General features: G+C 34.8%; 1 protein-coding gene across 1 annotated transcript in view; it reads right to left on the minus strand.

Moving 5' to 3' along the window:
* The window catches only part of side-VII (sidestep VII transmembrane protein), a 122316-nt gene that overhangs the window by 63358 nt on the left and 37166 nt on the right, over positions 1 to 21792 (minus strand). The window contains exons 3-8 of the mRNA XM_075291029.1: positions 20410 to 20618; positions 19742 to 19852; positions 15827 to 16033; positions 13817 to 13968; positions 11300 to 11444; positions 3182 to 3312 (exon numbers count right to left, since the gene is read on the minus strand). Coding sequence (XP_075147144.1) covers positions 3182 to 3312; positions 11300 to 11444; positions 13817 to 13968; positions 15827 to 16033; positions 19742 to 19852; positions 20410 to 20618 — 955 coding nt within the window. The remainder of the gene's footprint in view (positions 1 to 3181; positions 3313 to 11299; positions 11445 to 13816; positions 13969 to 15826; positions 16034 to 19741; positions 19853 to 20409; positions 20619 to 21792) is intronic.

Raw genomic sequence — 21792 nt, forward strand, 5'->3', positions numbered from 1 at the left:
GGTGGGTATGAAAATTAAAGTACTACACAGAATACATATGTTTCCGTATAAAAATTATATGTTTGGAACTCAAATTTTTAGCACATTATTTTTAAGTGCAAAAATATTATGTTAATAAACTAGCGACATATGTGTTAACATCAGCGTTGTCAGTTAAGCTATTTTCCCCTTAGATTTGGCTTTTTGGAAGTCGTTTAGCTGGGAAAAAAGCAGTATAATATCAGTATTTGTTGTTACATTGTTATTTTCTTATTATCTAATTTTTACAAATTGATAAACTTCTTCGCTTCCACCGGAATCGCCATTGAACTCATAGCATCAAAACATCTATTCAAATGTTTGTGATATGAACCTAATATGGCACACGGCACTTGTTCCTCACTTCTTCCTGAGATGTTATTTATTATTATGAATGAAAACATAAAGAACGCTGGCTCAAATCTCACTAGCGGCAATTTTTTATTAAATATTTATCTAAAAAAATGTCTTTTTATGTTATACATTGTTTTTATTTTGTTTTTTTTTTCGGCATATATTTTTGTATAAAAATATTTTTTCCATTAAAAATCAACAAAATAAGAAAATTTCACGTAATTTGCAAAACCTTCGCAAAAATACTTCCATGGATGTGGAAAAGTCAAATGGCTCAGGTGCAAATCCCAGCGGGGATGATTTTATTTTTATTATTATTTATTTACTTTATTATTGATTTTCTATTCCCTTTTGAAGAAATTTAATTATCCAAGACTTTAATTTTCACTTAAAACGGTCTAATTCGTACTTTCTAAGACTTGCCCCCAAAGGACTGCATCGGAAGTGGAAAAAATCGATAGGAGATTCCGGGATGAGCTTTTAACGAAATGTTTGTAGAACAACTTCCAATTTTTTTCGCTGGGATATGAACTTATATTATTCCAACTAACAAATACTTCTGCATTCAAAATATCAATTAAATCTGTTTGACTTAAAATTGGTTTTTCTGATTCTGATTCTACTGGACATGCAGCCATGGAATGCAGAAGATTTTCTTCCTGATGAGTATTGCAATGGGAGCCGTTTTTATTCTCCAGTGAACTAAAGGGTGATACGGTCAAAATTTGGTCAATATAAACTTGACGTATTTCTTTCAATTTTGCATTTAAAAAAACCTGAACATCCCTCATTTTGAAGGTGTGTGTGTGTGTAGAATGTTGCTCCTATTTTGATTTTGGGATTCACTCTTCAGTTGTCAAAATGCCGTCCAAGCAAGAAGAGCAGCGTATCAAAATTTTGCTCCCGCATCGCGAAAATCCGAGCTACTCGCACGCAAAGCTGGCAAAATCGCTAAAAGTTGCCAAATCAACAGTTACAAATGTAATTAAAGTGTTTGGGGAACGTTTGTCGACAGCCAGGAAGTCTGGATCGGGGGGAAATCGAAAACCGGAAGCCGCTGAGACGACAAAGAGAGTTGCCGGTAGTTTCAAGCGAAACCCTAACCTCTCTCTCCGAGATGCCGCAAATAAGCTGGGTGTATCGTCTACAACCGTGCATCGAGCCAAAAAACGAGCCGGTCTATCGACTTACAAGATGGTAGTGACTCCAAATCGCGATGATAAACAAAATACGACGGCCAAAGCGCGATCCCGGAGGCTGTACACGACGATGCTGACGAAGTTTGACTGCGTGGTAATGGACGACGAAACCTACGTCAAAGCCGACTACAAGCAGCTTCCGGGACAGGAGTTTTATACGGCAAAAGGAAGGGGAAAGGTAGCAAATATTTTCAAGCACATAAAACTGTCAAAGTTCGCAAAGAAATATCTGGTTTGGCAAGCCTTCTGTACCTGTGGCTTGAAAAGCAGCATTTTCATAGCTTCCGGGACTGTCAACCAAGAAATTTACGTGAAAGAGTGTTTGAATAAACGTCTGCTGTCTTTCCTGAAGAAACACGGTTGTTCCGTACTGTTTTGGCCGGATTTGGCATCTTGCCATTATGGTAAAAAGGCCATGGAGTGGTACGCCGCCAACAACGTGCAGGTGGTTCCCAAGGACAAGAACCCTCCCAACACGCCAGAGCTCCGCCCAATTGAGAAATACAAAAACTGCTAAGGACGAGCAGCAGTTCAAGGCAAACTGGCTTTCTGCGGCGAAGAAGGTGGACAAGGTGGCTGTACAAAATCTGATGGCAGGTGTCAAGCGTGGGGCACGGCAATTCGGATTTGGAAAAGCGAAAGCCTAACTGAATATTTTTCCTGAATTTTATACTAATTGAACTTGAAAAAGAAATTTAAATTGATTTTTAACCCTGGACAGTCATCCTTATTTTTTGTACACTAACGTCATCCTTCGTCATTTTGACTACGGCTTATTTCAAGATGCTATAACTTGCACTGTGAGCAAAAATGTGAACCAAAATTTAATTTATTTTCTTATTCATTTTGTTCTTAATTAGTATACAACAAAAATTCATAAAATATTTGCATTTGTATAACTTAAATTTATCATTTCCCAATCGACTAAAATGCATTTTAGATCGAAAATGAAATTACGCGTCGTCATTTTGACGAAGGATGACTGTCCAGGGTTAAATAAACGATTTCACCGATTTACACGCGTTTTCCCTTGACCAAATTTTGACCCTTTAAACTTACTCGCGTTTAGTCAAAGCAAGTTTTCATAATTGTTGTAATTGAGGTCAGATGATTTTCATCATTCATATATCTTTTTCCCATGTTAAAGTTCAGAAACTTGTAAAATCGGATGCGACTTGCTTTGGCCAATTTTGTCATCTCATCAACCCGTTCTCTTTAACATACATTCCATTATTCATACACTTCCCTCAAGGCAATCATGAAGATCGTTTAAAATAAAAAGCAGATGTGACAATGGACACCCTTGTTTTACCTCTGAATGCGTTTCAAATGCCCCCGACAATACACTTCCTATTCAGATTCAGTAACTGTTTTGCTATATATATTTTCGATTAGTTGTGTAATTTTTCTCGATATTCACACTTAACTTATAAAGTAATCTACGTCTGGGAATCTTATCAAATGATGCATTGAAGTCATCGAAGAATGCAAGAATTGGCTAGAAAATTCAGATGAACTATTGCGGTTAGATTATATATATTATCAATTGTGAAATACGCTCTTCTGAAACCTGGTGCTTATATAAGTTATCATTATTTCAAAGTACTTACGTTATGCCTCCATTCTATACGATATACAGGTGGATGTGCCACAACTAAGCAGTCAAAATAAACATCTGATCCTTCTTTTATTGTGTGGGGATCAAGGGAGGTGCCCAGTTGGACGTATGCTTCGGGAACATCTGCAATGAATAAAAGTAGAAATATCAATTAATAAATTTCCATATGGTTACCCTATTTATGCAAACTTTCTGATAATATACATTGAGACATACATTATCATTAATTTAAAGAATAAAAAACTATTCAAAATGTTCACTCCAAAGACATATGTTACTACTTCATATATAAAATTGTCAAGTTGTAATTAGTAGAGCACGACCGACGTTACATGTTGTGACAAGTTGCCGGTTAGTTGTTGAAAAATGTTTGTTTTTGCTTTGATTCGTCATGCCGCACTCTTTCCCGTCCCCTTTTCGTTGATCTTGGAAAGGTCGAATCAGTCTTAGATTACACCAATTTATGGTCAATGTGCAGTACTTTTATCAAATTTTTAGGTAATAACTTATTCGTATATAGATTTAAAACAAATATTAATGAAGAGAATAATACATACGACCAGTCGCTTCCGATGGTGAATTGTGCTGACCGATTCTATGTTACGCTCGCTGACAAGGTACCTCTTATGTTAGGTTAGGTTAAGTGGCAGCCCGACCAGGCTCACTTAGACTATTCAGTCCATTAGAGGAAAAAAATTGCTGTTCGGACGCATAACACCTGATATGTATTAGGAGGACATTTTCAGAAATGCACTATTTTACCCTAGTTAGTGAGGTTTGGCGCATTTTACAACGCAAAGGTCTAAACATAATAATAATATACTATATCGTTGGAAAGATATTTGAGAGATTTTTCTATTTATTTAACATAATTAAAAAAAAAAAAACAAGTATATACCGCCGTAAGTTTGGCCAGGCCGAATCTTATGTACCCTCCACCATGGATTGCGTAGAAACTTCTGCGAAAGGCTGTCACCCACAATCAAATTACTTGCGTTGTGGTAATACTTACCGATGGCAAGGTATCTTAACACTTCTTAACATCGTTTTCTAGATAATGTATAGGTAAGTCTACAAATAATTACGAATCGATATGGACTTTTGCGCGGTACGTGAAGAGCCAGAATTGAAATATGGGGGCTACAATTATGAACTTTATATGCACCAATTTATATGTGATTGGGATCGATTTATCTGAGGGCTATATATAACTATAGACCGATATGGACCTAGTTAGGCATGGTTGTTAACGGCCATATACTAGCACAATGTACCAAATTTCAACTGACTCGGATGAAATTTGCTCCTTCAAGAGGCTCCAAAACCAAATCTCGAGATCGGTTTATATGGGGGCTATATATAATTATGGACCGATATGAACCAATACCTGCATGGTTGCGAGAGACCATATACTAACACCACGTACTAAATTTCAATCAGATCGGATGAATTTTACTTATCCACCGGAGGTCAAATCTGGGGATGGGTTTATAGGGGGGCTATATATAATTATAGACTGATATGAACCAATTCCACGTGATGTTAGTATATGGTATCCAACAACCATATACTAACATCACGTACCAAATTTCAACCGAATCGTATGAATTTTGCTCTTCCAAGGGGCTCCGTAGGTCCAATCTAGGGATCGGTTTATATGGGGGCTATATATAATTATGGACCGATTTCGACCAATTTTTGCATGGGTGTTGGATACCATATACTAACATCACGTACCAAATTTCAACCGAATGGGATGAATTTTGCTCTTCCAAGGGGCTGCGGAGGTCAAATCTAGGGATCGGTTTATATGGGGGCTATATATAATTATGGACCGATTTCGACCAATTTTTGCATGGGTGTTTGAGGCCATATATTAACACCACGTACCAAATTTCAACCGAATCGGATGAATTTTGCTTTTCCAAGGGGCTCCGGAGGTCCAATCTAGGGATCGGTTTATATGGGGGCTATATATAATTATGGACCGATTTCGACCAATTTTTGCATGGGTGTTTGAGGCCATATATTAACACCACGTACCAACTTCCAACTAAATCAGATGAATTTTCGTCTTCCAAGAGGCTCCGGAGGTCAAATCTGGGGATCGGTTTATATGGGGGCTATATATAATTATGGACCGATGTGGACCAATTTTTGCATAGTTATTAGAGACCCTATACTAACACCATGTACCAAATTTTAGCGGGATCGGATGAAATTTGCTTCTCTTAGACTCCGAAAGCCAAATCGGGGGATCGGTTTATATGGGGGCTATATAATTATGGACCGATGTGGACCAATTTTTCCATAGATGTTAGAGACCCTATACAAACACCATGTACCAAATTTCAGCCGGATCGGATGAAATTTGCTTCTGTTAGAGGGTCTGCAAACCAAATTTGGGGGTCCGTTTATATGGGGGCTATACATAAAAGTGGACCGATATGGCCCATTTGCAATACCATCCGACCTACATCAATAACAACTACTTGTGCCAAGTTTCAAGTCGATAGCTTGTTTCGTTCGGAAGTTAGCGTGACTTCAACAGACGGACGGACGGACATGCATAAATCGACTCAGAATTTCACCACGACCCAGAATATATACTTTATGGGGTCTTAGACCAATATTTCGATGTGTTACAAACGGAATGACAAAGTTAATATACCCCCATCCTATGGTGGAGGGTATAAAAAAACTAAAACGCCGACAATTGAAAGATTTTGGTGCAAGGAACACTTTTTTTTTAAATTCAAATTTTTTGGGGAATTAAAAAATTGATTGAAAGCTTTATAACTTTTGAAGTAATTACGATATCAGTATGAGTTTTATTGAGTTTTGCAGGGAAATTTGTTTTAGGAAATACTGCTGAATATACTATTCTCAAAATTCATATAGAAAATCCCCAAAGTGGGTGCATATGTTAAAAAAAACGTTATTTTTTATAATTTGCATATTTATTAGTTGTTTACCGGTAGGATGTTGAAACCTTTTATAGTTAGTTAGTGGACACAAGAGGCTTTTTGAAACAGAAATCAGCTTAGAAATCGGTGCTTCGCCAAATGAGAGTTAAAAAAAAAAACAATGTTTTCTTTTTTCAAAATTGCCGATTTTGGGATGAGAAGAACTCATATACTACTAGGCCAAAGTGGCCGATGAAATCTTATTTGGTGTTCTATAAGAAACAAGCAAAAAAAATTGAAATTGGAAGTATAGTATATGTAATTCAACCTTTACACCTTTAAACACTCTCAAAAGTAAACTTCAACTGTAGCATACGTCTCGCTGCCTGATACGCGATTTTGCAAAAACTATGTTATTGACTTGAAGAATAATGACTACTGCATCATTAGAGAAAAATGAATCAATCTTGTGTAAGTGCCCTGCATTTTACGTAAGGCGTAAGCGAATTTTAGAAGCATATAGCTTTAGATTACTGGAGGACCTGGAAACTGTTAGCCTAAGCGTCTGCTTATGTTTTTGGTACAATCAAGTTGGTTCAACAGAAGAAAATATTCGGGTGAGTTCAACGGGAAAAAATGTAGATGCCTATATGTAATAGATATTTGTTGTTTAAGTGGTATCACAATGGACTGAATAGTCGAAGTGAGCCTGAAATAAACTTAACTTACGACTCAATGGTAAGTTAACATACTAAAAATGTTTAAGCCTTTGTAGCTAGTGCTTCAGTGCTTATTATAGTTTATAAAATTGTGATAAATAAATAATAATACCATAGACCAAGAGAATATAAAGACATCGTTTGACAATTCACCGTGGTTTTGTTTACTTGCAGTGTGCAGTCATTCCACTCAATTGAGCAGTCATGTGACTCAATTTCTTTTTTGAAAACGAGAATTACCGTACAAATCAGTCAATTTGCATTACAAAAAAGGTGTGGATGTATATAATTTCCAATATTTGGTGTTTCATCAAAAGAAGAAAGGAAAGAAAACAAATTAAAGTCAATTTAAAAAGTCACTCAATTACAGACGAAAATTATTATACCCTGTACCACAGTAGTGGTGAAGTATAAAGAGCCATCTACGGTGTGCAGACAAACAACAGCTCTGTGAATTCACTTACGTTGTCTATACCTTCTTGGTCTATGATAATACTAACATTTTATTGAATGGGGCAATTTGACGTGACTCATGAGATTTTTCGTGAGTCACGAGATATCTAATCGTGAGTGTGCCTGAGTGTGAGTCTTTAAAAGATTTACTTGCGTGTGTAGGGCTTTTCTTTCCGTGAGTCCTACCAAAAATATAGTGCTTGAGTAAAATTGTTCTGTCGTGTATGTGCGTGAGTAAAATATTACTCACGTGCACCCCTCTAGTATGCATGGCGAGCATGTTCACCATTATTATTTATTTATTTTATTTGGCTCCTGTACAACACGGCACCAGGTCCTATAATTGACAATACAGATATGAAAAGAAATTAACATTAAAACAATTTTAATAATACTAAATTTAATTAAAATGATGTATATAAAATTATAATTTAAATGAGAAAAATGCGAGCAACGAGAAAATCACTGAGGGTCTGGGTTGTTTTTCACAGAAAATAGTATCACCAAAATTGTTTTTTTAATATTAATTTAATCGGCACACATATGCATTCAACTATTTAATTGATTCACACAAATTAATTATGCCAAATAATTGAATCAATTTCAACTAAACATTAACTGGATGAATAAATTTCGTGCTTGGAGACAAAAGATTTATTTATTTATAATTAATACTAAATTCATAGTAAATATAATATTAGTAGAAAATAGAAAAAAAAGCATTGTCAACTTAGGCCATCAGCTAAAAGAGATATGTGAGAATTTTCCATTGGTTCTCTTCCATTGATTCCTACCAAGCACAATTTGCATATCTATTTTTATCTAACTAAAATGTTTGTTTGGATAATAAATATTTAATCATTTCAATTATTTGTTAACTGGAAATATTTTGTGATATAGATTCAGTAAAGATCTTCTTCCAATCCGCTCATAGAGAAAGGTAATCTCATATGTTTCTCCTTTGTCACTCTCATGGTATCAACCAATAAATTGAAAATAGTTTTCATTCAGTGATGCCAATTTGGTGCTTTGAGCACCTAATTTAGTGCTTTCTGTCCAAAAGCTCCAAATTGCGTCTCTAGTGCCTTTTCAAAAAAAGCACCAAGTTTATGCTATTTAACGTTTCCATTTATTGCTTTTGGTGCTTTTTTTTAATTTGAACAGTGTTTAGTTTGATTGACAACACCTTTCCATACAAAACTTAAAACGTATTAATTGGACTGTTATGAACGTAATATTGATCTTGCTATAAATCAATATTGTTATTTAGGTATTCTTTTGAAAAATCTTGCACTTATAATTGAAATGAGTTATAGACTACAAATATTAAAATACTCAAGAGTATTTAATGTCGCCAAATTATTTTGTCGTCTGAAAAACATAATTTGAAATTCGAATCGAAGAATTTTTTACTGAAAGTATGCATTAAAAAATAAAAACTTACAAACAAAAATAACCGCCAAATGCTCAACAAATTTGTTCATTGAATATGGGACACTTGTTGTTGAAATGTGTTTGTAGATGCTTCACAGTGACAACTATAGTATATGAAAACAAAAATAAGAAGACCGTGTGTGACGCATACATCGATGAGAATATGTACAAAAGCTAAGAGAAGTATGCACAGGATACCGTTAGAACAAAATGAGTATGAGCACGTGCACGTGTATGATCAGCAAAGACAATATACGTAGGAAGATGGGAAATTGGCTATTGAGCACATCAAACCAAAGATTATAGAAGAGAAAGATGGGAGATTGGCTACTGAGCACATCGAACCATTTACCACATTAGTTTAATACTCGAACCAAACGCGTATACGACAAGTATTGACATAGCATTAAAATGCAAATAAAAAGAAATTCAGAGCACGAAATAAATTTCCATAAAGGGGAAAATGTAATTTTTTTGTTGTTGCCTAAAATTTAATTTTAAGAAAATTACATTTTTCATTTAAAAAATAAAAACTAAAAACAACTAAAAGATTACAAACATGTATTAAACTAATCTGGTAAATTCAACATTTGGTATGACGCAAGCCAATCTCCCATCTTCCTCAAATCTACAATCTTTGTTTAAGGCAACGTACAACTAAACAAACGTACAATACATATAAAAGTTGTTGTTATTATATGAGGGCAAAACAGAGTTGAATTCCTCGATTCCTTCACTCTGTTTTCGAAAACAATTTGACTCGTTGTGTTTGATCCCGAAGACTGAAGTTGTTTGATTGACCGTTTCATACAACACAAACGGGAACGAGTTATGGTTGTATTCGAACGAACAAAAATCGGTCCAAACGGGAACGACTACAAATCTCTACCTTACTTGTTGGGCTTCGAGATGTTCTCGAACACAAAAATATATGGCCGATGCAATGCTCCAGTATTTATTAAATGCTTGGATATTTAAACATGAATGGGGTCACTTGGCGTTAGAATATTAATGTTTTACTAAACTACAATTCCTAGGCTTTCATATTAAGTAATAAAATGTTGCGCGTTTTTGCGCGATTTTTTTATTAAATTAACTGTGAAAATAGTCACTCAAGCAAAAAACACGAGTTTTTGTCTTTTCTTAGCTTTTTCTTCGTTTTCGTTGTTATAACTATTGTTTTTAAATATCGTTAGCAACTTTGTGTTACAATGATAAGAGTATTTGTTATTGGCGTTATGTGTTGTGTATTGAAATGCGAAAACGTCAACACGTCTGACGTTTTCGCATGATGTAAAACTTGTAATTGGGTTGTAGTCGAGAGGATTGCCATCGAGACATATTAAATAGGTTCCTACTTAGTTAAGATCAAATCCTATCTGGTAAATCAAAATTGCCAAAAAAGAAAAAAACCCACCAACTTCCAAAATCAGTGATAGATCTACTTGTTTCGCCTTCAATTTTGACGAACGTGGCACCAGAAGGCACAAATCATGAAACAGATGACGACGATGATTATATGGAGTACAATGCATTCGAGTTTGATGACTTTGGGCATATATTTTAAAATAACAGATCAGAAAGACATGTCTTATAATATAAAATGATATAAATATAAAAACATATGTATAAACTTTTTTCCTACTTTGTTGATATGAAGAAACAAGCTATTTTTATAACAAATTTAATATCTGCTTTGGGTCCCGAATTTAGTTACACATATGATACAACAATACCCCTTTCGTCAACGTTATTATAATACAAATAAATTAATTACTATGTGAAAATTGTATTAATTTTTTCCAAAAAACAAAAAATTCGACTGGGCCAGAACATTTTTTAAAAGGGGGCTTGGACCCGCCCTATTTCACCTTGGATGTTACTCATACTGTACGATCAACATATATACCAAATCTCATATTCATACCCCTGATAGTTCATAAGACATATCCGTTCCAAGTTTGAATGGGCGGTGGGCCACGCCCAATCATAACCAAGTATAGCCACGGTCTATTAGCAGGGACATGTATAGCCAAGGATTATTATCAGATTAACAGTACAACATTGGAAAACTTTCATGACAGTCGGTCCGTTACTATGGCCGCTAGAGCTATTTTTAATAGTGGGAGTGGCACCGCCCACTTTTCCAAAAGATGTGTAGCCTATGTCACTCAGTGATAACGTAGCATTATAATAGTGAAAGAATTTTTAAAATCGGATAAGTAGTTTAATTAATCTCCATTTTTTGCGATTTTGCCCCACTGTGCGACGTCAAGGTTTATCACATACCATATATGAAAAGAAATTTCGTTGTTTTAAAATTTGGTTTGGGAGGAAAGAATTTTATTTTATGTATACTTATATAGAAATTCACATAATTTATTTTACATTTTATTTTTAACGAAATTTGTGTAAAAGCTTTTTCCTTTTCATGGGAAATAAATTTGAGAACAGTACACTTAAAAGAATATTATTTAAAAATCTTTGTTGCAATATTATTTAAAAATCTTCTATTTCTCGATATATATGAATACGTATTCACACATAAAACTAATGTACCTTTCTATTGAATTTCAGATGAAAAGTGTTAAAACTTACATTGTATATCCAGTTTCCAACCATCTTCAAGCGGTTCTGAAGGTACAGCATGGTTATAGGCTTTACAAGTGAGTAACTTACCCGCATCGTTTTTGCTAAATGATATCGATAAAGTACTGGTTGTCTGGTTACCATCGCTCGATGTCTGGAAAACAGGGTTAAAAAATATGAACAAGTTCATGGGACATTTCGAAAAATGTTTGATTCCCGCGTGAAACCAGAAAGTATTTAAATGTCTAAAAGTTTATACTTTTCCAATGGCATCCTTAAATAGTATATATTACCCCCATATCCATAAAATGTTGATACAAATAATTATCAAGAAAATTATTGAAATGATAAAGTTTTGCATTGATAATTTAAATTTCTTTATCAATTTTGTATTTGATTGAAAAAAGTTGGGACATCTACGTTGAAATATACGAGTATTTTATCAACAATATTTGAAAATACTTTCTGATAAAAGAGTGGAGATAACAATTACAACAAACGAATGTACAGGTATTTTATTAATAAAATTTGGAAATATTTGTGATAAAAATATCCTTTTTTCGATAAAGATATTGTTATATTTTTTATAAATTTGTTGGTCGATCGTAAAATTCATTCCAAATCGGCATCGAGAGAGAAAACAGAAAAAAATGGATTTATGTTATCATTGCTTGAAACGGGGTCGAGCCATGGTATAAAAGTCAATCGTTCTCGCTTCAGTTTGGTTCACTTTGCGTGTGAGAATGGGTTAAAGCATTTAGAAACCGTTAGTTTTTGGAAGCGTAAAGGAATATTTTATCTCCATCAATTTTTGGCGTTACTGTTCATTTTGTGATTTAGTGTTTATTGTGGTGCTAACAGGTTGGCTGATAAGTCCCCGGTCTGACACATAGATGGCGTCGCTAGTTTTTGACCAAAAACATCAACGTGTTGATGATTCTGAGCGGTGTTTGCAGCTGTTAACTCGTAATACACCAGAGTTTTTCCGTCGATATGTGCCAATGGATGAAACATGGCTCCATCACTACACTCCTGAGTCCAATCGACAGTCGGCTGAGTGAACAGCGAAGCGTGGAAAGACTCAAAAGTCCGCTGGCAAAGTAATGGCTTCTGTTTTTTGGGATGCGCATGGAATATTTTTTATCGATTATCTTGAGAAGGGAAAAACCATCAACAATGACTATTATATGGCGTTATTGGAGCGTTTGAAGGTCGAAATCGCGGCAAAACGGCCCCATATGAAGACCACCAAGACAACGCACCGTGCCACAAGTCATTGAGAACGATGGCAAAAATTCATGAATTGGGCTTCGAATTGCTTCCCCATCCACCGTATTCTCCAGATCTGGCCCCCAGCGACTTTTTCTTGTTCTCAGACCTCAAAGGGATGCTCGCAGGGAAAAAATTTGGCTCCAATGAAGAGGTGATCGCCGAAACTGACGCCTATTTTGAGTCAAAACCGAAGAAGTACTACCAAAATGGTATCAAAAATTGGAAGGTCGTTATAATCGTTGTATCGCTCTTGAAGGGAACTATGTTGAATAATAAAACGAATTTTGACAAAAAAAAAATGTGTTTTTCTTTGTTAGACCGGGGACTTATCAGCCAACCTGTTAGTATTGTTATTGTCATTATTATTAATATCTTATAAATGTTAATCTCATTTACAGATTGGAAACGATTTTGATATCGTATGCCATGAAGAGAAAAATTCCAGTGTTTATTATTATTTTTTTATTAATATTTTTTTTTAATTTGGTTGAAAAATTATTTCTAAATAAAAATAAATTTTTCATTTTGTGTAAAAGTGTATTTTATTACAATCACATTTTAATATTGAATAAACTGATGGCGATATTTTTATCAAATAACAAATATATTATTACAATTAAGAAAAAGGAATTTAACTACAGTTTTATAAGAAGCAGGATTTTTTTTTATTGGTTTAAGGTCAAGGAAAACTGACAAATACCTTACGATATTTTTATCAAATAGTGGTATCATTTATCAACTTAATGTTGATAAATCTTTCATTGTCAATTTGTTCATGTAGTTTATCTTTATAGTATAAAAATAGTAAAGTATAAAAATGATCGACCAAATTGACCTCAATATTCTATGTGAAGACGGGTCGAAGCTCTCAATGAAAAGATAATAGACTTTTGGTCCAGTAAAACATACTTGCATCAGAGAAAGATGTCTTTAGGACAACAAAATCTTTGGGCTTATGACAAAATTTTCGGTGTTTCGTTGCTTTAAATTCAAAATATTCATATATTTGTTATTCGATCGGCAGAGAATTGCATATGTGGATTTCTGTCCTAATGTATTGAATTGTACAGACGAGAATCTTGTCAGTTTTTGGTTGAGCACCGCGTTTTTCGTTTATCTGGGTAGCTTTGGGTTCCCTTATTTAGGCTCACACGGATAACAATGACAACAAAAGAATTAGATTTTTTATTTATATATAAATGGGATTTATGAAAACCAGTTTCTTAAATATATGGGTCATACTATTATACTTACTGTTTCTGTAGTTTTTTCCATACGAATTCCATCAAGCCACCATGTGATTACTGCTGGAGGCCGTGAACCAGCACTCTGACACAGCAAGTCATATCTTCGACCCGCAGATAATGATTGATAAGATCCTAATAGTCTAATATCAAGAGGAGAAACTGTAATGAGAAAGAACAATGTTACAATTTCTAACCAGAAAGCGGAATGTTCTCTAAATTAAGTCGTTTCCGTGGGCTAAATCTACGCTCTGTAAATGTTTGGTTTTTATTGAAACTTGATATACGACCGTGATTTAACGTTCACTTTAGTCCTTAGGCAGGTCCCCATAACCAGTCTTGGAAAACCTGTTAAGGGCCGGTTTGAGCGTGCGAAAAAGCTTTAAATAATTTTTATAGAATTTAATAATATGCAAATTAAAAAATCGCAGTAAATTGGAGCATCGGTACCGTTGGATACTGATAAGATAGGAGATAAGTTCACCACGGTACCGCAGGCTGTGAACTTATCTTTTAATATAGTATGAAACGCCGTTCGGACTCGGATATTAAGGAAGATTTCGTGTCATTGAGTTAAACATAGAAATAACGGGCTGTCACTATACCTAACCTAACTTTATTAATGAGTGCTCTTCTATGTTTAGCTTTCATTTATCTTAAGGGCTGGTAACAAGATGATGTTTCACATTCCATATATAAAGATTTGGCTTTTCTGTTGCCACTTGGAAGGTGTTTTGCATCATAATCTTTAATATATATTTATTGTGATACAAACACAAATATATTTAGAATAAGTTAAAGCAAATTAACTTGAGCTATATTTGCATATCACAGAAAATACTTCGCATGAGCAAATTCTAGATGCATGAAGCTAATACAGAAGCTCGTTTTTAGGTTTAAGGAGCAGTAAAAACCAACTTTTAAAACTTCAAACATTGAATTGATTGTATAGAACTAAACATCTATTTTATCTGTTTTAAACACCATAGGTTCCTAAGAAATAGACAGTGTTATCCAAAGAAAGATGGGAGATTGGCTACTGAGCACATCAAACCATTTACCACATTAGTTTAATACTCGAACCAAACGCGTATACTACAAGTATTGACATAGCATTAAAATGCAAATAAAAAGAAATTAAGAGCACGAAATAAATTTCCATAAAGGGGAAAATGTAATTTTTTTTTGTTGTTGTCTAAAATTTAACATTGTTTCTTTAAGAAAATTAATTTTTTCATTTAAAAATAAAAACTAGAAACAACTAAGATATTACAAACATATATTAAACTAATCTGGTAAATGCAACATTTGGTATGACGCAAGCCAATCTCCCATCTTCCTCAAATCTATAATCTTTGGTGTTATCACTCTTTTATTGTTATCAACAATCATTCCGTTTCTGAAGAAAATATTATTTTTTGAGTACATGGGTTGTTAAATGGGAGCCACCGTGGTGCAATGGTTACCATGCCCGCCTTGCATACATACGCTAGGTCGTGGGTTCGATTCCTGCTTCGACCGAACACCAAAAAGTTTTTCAGCGGTGGATTATCCCACCTCAGCAATGCTGGTGACATTTCTAAGGGTTTCAAAGCTTCTCTAAGTGGCCGTTCGGACTCGGCTATAAAAAGGAGGTCCCTTGTCATTGAGCTTAACATTGAATCGGGCAGCACTCAGTGATAAGAGAGAAGTTCACCAATGTGGTATCACAATGGACTGAATAGTCTAAGGGCGTTTTCGTTTCGCAAAAAATATTTTGTTGCCCTGGTGTTACACTACTTTTTTCCTCATTGTATTTTCGCTCAAATAATAGTGTCATTCCAAAGTTATTGTTAATTCATAATATTGTGAGGGATACAGGATCCAAAATCTATGACAGTGTCCTTTATATTTGACAATCAATTTCGAGAATGTTGCACCTTTTTTCCCAATCGAAATCGCCATAAGTGAGCCTGATACAACGGGCTGCCACCTAACCTATGGGTTGGTAAATTGTTCTAAAGTTTAGTGCCATACTTACAGTTCATATCGATTTGTACAACGGTCTCTACGGGCGATGCACGTGGATGATTGGTGGCTCTGCATGTGATGCGTGAATTCAAATCTGCTCTTGTCAAGGGACCAAGCGTTATTTCGCTTTCAACAAAGTGATCTCCAGGAACGAAGTTTAGTTGTGATTCCAATTTGAGGTCATCCCGCAGCCATGTTATTTGTGGTAATGGTATGCCTTGAACGAAAACGATTTTAATTGTTATTGAAGGTTGCATTAATTTAGGCTTTGTTTTGCTATAGAGAAAACAAATTTCACGAAAATTTTTCCAATTAAAGTTTTAATTGAGTTTTAACAAATATTCAATTAAAAATTTAATTGATTCAACAAATTTTTTAATTGCAACAAAAATTAATAGTATAAACAAATTTTTTAATTGAGTTTCAGTTAATTTTTTAATTAACTTTCAATAAATTTTTTAATTGATAATATAATGTCTGTGATTGATTAAAAATTAATTGGATCAATTAATTTCGTGATTGAAGACAAAATATATTTTTCATGTGCTTCCAAAGTTCTTTAAAAATTGTGTTAACGATAATTTAAATTTCCAAATTCAGACTCGACTTCAAGGAGAAATTATGCTATGTTTCAAGTAAAAAAATCTTTAAAATAAAGAATTGAAACACATTTTGTTTTTCTGAACGTTTTTTTGCTTTGTACACACAAAAATTTTTTTTCTCATTCAATCACGAAATTAATTGACCCAATTAATATTTTAATTGAAATGTCTTCAATCACAGAAATGATAGTATCAATGAAAAAATTAATTGACAGTCAATTAAAAAATTAATTGATCCCATTAAAAAATTAATTGATCCAATTAAAATTGAAATTGATACTACTAATTTGTGTGGTTGATTTATGTTTCAATTAAAAAATTTGTTGAATTAATAAAATTTTTAATTGAATATTTTTTAAAACTCAATTAAGATTTTAATTGGAAAAATTTTTGTGAAATTTTTTTCTGTGTAGTCAAGATATCGACTTTTAGAGAAGGAAAAAAACTTTAAAGTTGAGAAATCCACTAAGAAATTCATATTTTATTGACATGGAGTCTCTGGCCTTACGACAATAGTTTTCTCAGTGTAAGCGTTCATCATGGTTCCAAATCGCTTGTTTTGGAAATAATTCTGTAACTTTTGAACGATATCAACATAATTTAACAATATGTGTTTTGCCAAATAAGAATGTTTCAAAACAAAATTTTTCATTTTTAAAAATTGCGAATTTTGGGTATCACAATGAACTGAATAGTCGAAGTAAGTCCGATACATCGGACTTGCATGAAAAAATGATAATCCCTCATGTTCGGAAATCTTTTCGCTATTTGAAGTTTCAGATCTTTAGAATATACTCCGAAACCCACTTGTCCATCCAATTTGGAGCCATCAGTGTAGAAATCTATATATCGTTTATTCCACGGGGCCTGTGTGCTCCACGGCTCACTGTTGCGAATTAGAGTTTCAAACTTTTTGTCAAAAAGTGGTCTCGACAAAGTGTAATCCACTACGTTAAAACAGAACATGGTTCAACCGTCTGATTTCCAAGAAAATGTGTGTCCAAAAGTACCTCCAGCGTCTCCTCACTGGACGTTGTCCAATTGCCTTCCGATGTTTTAATGAAACCTGGAGCGGAGTTAGTGGATGCTAGTACCTTCCGTAGTCTTGAAGCGTCGGACGTATTCTCAATACTGCTGCAGCAATCAATTCAAGAGTTATGCGTAGCCCTACTCAGTTCTCACTTGTATCCTCTCAGATTCTTCTTGTAAGCGTCCCAATACTCAGGAACTCTGGTGGACTTTGCTTTCTTAAAGAGCTTCCTGCAGGATTTCTTCATATTACTTAACTCCGTAGACCACCATGGTGGTCGATTTTTGCACCTTGGCTTCCCTCTAGGGCATGCAGCTTTCAGTGAGATGTTGAAGGCCTTAGTAATCCGCTCCACTGCGTGTTCGATATCTTGCACAGTGCTCATATTTGTCTTTGGTATTTCCGATATCATCATATTGAACGATTCCCTATACCTATTCCAATCAGCTTTCCTAACATTTGGCGGAAATATGGTCTTGGTGGTGTGAACATCAAATTTGTTCGCTTAAAACCTGCCACTCAGATATCATTTCATTCAGTTCTTGCGAGGCCAAGGTGACGTCCAAAACCGACACATGAAGGCATCCCCCTATCATATCCCATGTAGACCGAAGATACTCAATATTTGCATTTGGATATTTATAAACTGACAACGACGGTGTCTGCATTGCATATTGAAGGAAGCATATAAAAGTTAAGCTCATTTTTAGCAATTACACAGGCTCGATTTACATCTCTACAAGTATACTGTAATAGTTTGAACCTCGGAGTACTTAATTCACATATTTTGTTTCTATAAACATATGGTTCTTGAATAAGAACTATATCTACACCGTCTCAAACAATTGTCTGTACACCAAACTGTTGAACATATATTTCATCGTATCTTAGAAAAAAGATAATTTAATTTTATTCGATCTTTTTTGGTGTCAAATAGAAAATAATCATTCAAGCTTGATTTTAAAATACAATTTACTTTAAATAAATCGGCCATATAGTTTCTGAAATACAATGAAATATAGATTTAAAAGTTTGGTGTACGGACAATTGTTTGAGACAGTGTATGTCCCCTTTCATCAGGAAAACTTTTAACGCAGCTCAAGCAGCCTTACAATGGTGAAGATTTATCTGAAGAATCCGTAGGACCATGGAGATTTTCAACAACCGTCACATCAGCCGTTTCAATCGAGTCATCAAGAATGTCCTCTTCACAGATCTCGGTGCCTCTCGCAATAACCATAGGTTCAACTTTGGTGAGTTTTGAGGCAGTAGAAACCTCCTCTCGCATACGGTGTCTATCCATGTCTGTATCTTTGGTGTCTTCCTCTACTTCGCAAGAAGATCTGCTTGTTTCTGATTCAGACAGAGGCTTGTCCATTTCTGAATCCTTTAGCTGATCGTTTTGTCCATTTCTGAATCCTTCAGCTGTTCGTTTTTATATACCTTCATTTGGATGTAATGAAAGCCATAACATACACGGCCCTGGGACTTTGCTAGATGTGGCAAAGACTGAGTGTTCAATATAAACACTGTATGCCGTCTTGGTCCATCCACTTCATCCAAACGGCCAACCTTCCAATCAGCTGTTGGAAGACCTGTGAGTAGACGCCAGACAAAGCATTCACAATTTCCCCCACTTGTGCTTTGGATTAATATCGTCCACTGCTCGCCTATTAACAATCGCCATCACAAGATTGTTTTTTGCCACTGATCTTTTTTGGAAGATGGCAGTTAATCCGGCGATCTTTCGCTCTTTCCAGATTCAAGAATTCCTTGCGCCCATTTTAAGGAATTGCTTTGCTTAGTCAACAACGTGCTTGGGTAAACTGATCCTAATTTCTTCAGGATAAACTAGGCATTTCTGCGTTCCTTAAATCTCTTTCTGGAGGGATTTTGATGTTGTTACCTTAGGGAAGGTTCGACTTGTCAAATTATCGCACCCTGAAAAGCCATCTACAGGTCGACTAATTGGGTCTAACTCTTGGTCATTGCCCAAATTTATAACTTCAGTCGATACCGGTCCACTGGGCCCTGAAGTTAGCAACCCAGAGGATGACTTTGATTTACTTTAAGGAAAATTAGCCTTAGTTCAAAGACATGCGACTTTAACGGAGGGAAGCAAATTTAGCTCGTTTGCTCGCATTTGATTCTCTCACTGTATTACTTTGATATCTTGCGTTATCTACCACCGTTGCCGTCTGTATGTTATTTTTGCGTTATTAGCATTATGTGCAAACAAATTTTATTTATGGAATGATCTTGGTAGAATAAAAATTATTTAACATAAACTCACCTCCAAATGCTGCACATTTCAGAGATATTACGTCTCCTTCGCTATATGGACCCACAACTGTCGAGCGCTCCATTCCAGAGTCATCCCATATTGTAACCTTGTCTGGTGGGTCTGAAAAATATTTGATTTTATTAATATTTTATTGAAAATTTCACTTTTAGTGTTTCACAGATTTTTACAAATTTATAAAAATTTACTATTGTCTTTAGGATAGATAAAAATTTCGTTTTTTTTTTAAATGTGGGAGAATTTTATTATTGAGTTTTTCAACTAGTACTACATACTAAAGTTGTTGCTGGGAATGTACGTACGAATGAATGCAAGCTATATAATTCCATCTGAAGAAGCATGTGAACTTTTCAGAATACTATCGATGACATCTTAGAAGATCTTTCATTTGAGTAAGTCTAAAGTCATTCCATTCCATTGACCGTAAAAGTGGAAAATTCAATTTCCAAAAATTTTATGTAGTCAAATTTTACAAAGGAGAAAATCAATTATTTTCTTCCAAATTTTGAAAAAAAAAGTATGATCCACTATATGTTTTTGGAAAAGATGACCTCTGAAAAAATCGAGAGGCGATTTTGTAAAAAGCTGTGACCGAGTTTAACAAATTAAAGCAACATATTTGCTTATGTATTTTGTTCACAAATTTGATTTATACTTACCTATAACTGCGACTGTTATTTTGCTATTCCGAGTCTGTGCTTTCAAAAAATCAACTCGGCACCGGTATGTACCGGAGTCCGTGTAGGTAGTGCTTTGTATACATAGTGTTCCTGGTTCTTTGTCAAATATAAAATAAGCGCGTTCACCAAACACATTTTCATCAGACCATCGTTTGACGGACTTCTTCACTCCTTCTCGAATATCGACGCTAAAAAAAGGATGAAAAGTTTTTTGTTATATTAAAGTTGATCAAAAGATATACAACTGAGAAAAAAGAAATATGTTTCATGAAACATACATAGGGGTTGCTGGAGAAGTCCTGGGGGCTAAGCCCCCCTCCAGAAAAATATTAGCCCCTCCCCCAACGCTATAGTATTTCCTTAGGAAAATACTATAGTAAAAAAGTCGGAACTTAGGTTCCACCCAAAGGACAGTCTGCGTATATTGGCTTAAGACCAATATTGAAGATGAACTTAAGTTCAAATACTATTGAGAGTCACACCACCGTGTAAAAGATGTGACGAGGAGCTTAGGCTCATGCCAGAGAAGGCTCAGAAGTGAAGAAAATACTTACGTGGTAACCCTTACCACAAACACCAGTGTAAAAGAAAGAGGGATTTTCTTATTAACTTACATTTATTCAACAGAGGTGGAAGGAGATGAGGTGTGCTTACAGCAAGTAGTAGTGAGCAAAGAAGAAAGTATGTAACAATGTTTTTTGCCAAGTCACCTCGGCTCAAAACGGAATGAAAAAAATTTGTTGCCACTTAGTGATACAAATACTGGTTTGGATTTCATTTACAATTTTACAACTCATGGTTGTATTCAAATTAATAGGATAATTCACTAGTTCAATTAATTCAATTTAAAGCGTAGAAATAAGTGGAGATACAATTCAATTTTAAGAATTCATTTATAAAAAATAAAAAGGTGAAAAACTACTCTAAACACGCGGCTAATTGCAAAATATAACTTTTCAATTTAATTAAATATAATTCAATATTCCAAGTGGGCCAAAAGCCCCCCTATAGGTCAATAAGGACTACATCAAGTCAGAAAGGACTCCCAAGCTAGTTATTCAAGATGGATCAGAAGGGACCCCGTTGAGTCAGTAAGCAGATGGGTCAGAAGGGATCCCATTGAACCAGACAAAGTTTAAAAAATGCCACCATGGACGGTAAGGGCGCGGAAAAAACGATAACAGAAATAGCAATTGGATGAGCAGGATCAAAAATTTTTTATAATACAGCTGGGAATTTAGAAGGCAACACCCCTTGGATCAGAAACTCTGTTGTTAAAATTACGAATAATTTCCTTGATGGCAGGAAATATACATCAGGACCAGGGTTGGTCTGTCGCAAACTGTGACTTTTAACGATATA

Source organism: Haematobia irritans, chromosome 1 (assembly GCF_050003625.1).
Source record: "Haematobia irritans isolate KBUSLIRL chromosome 1, ASM5000362v1, whole genome shotgun sequence".
NCBI classification, from domain to species: domain Eukaryota; kingdom Metazoa; phylum Arthropoda; class Insecta; order Diptera; family Muscidae; genus Haematobia; species Haematobia irritans.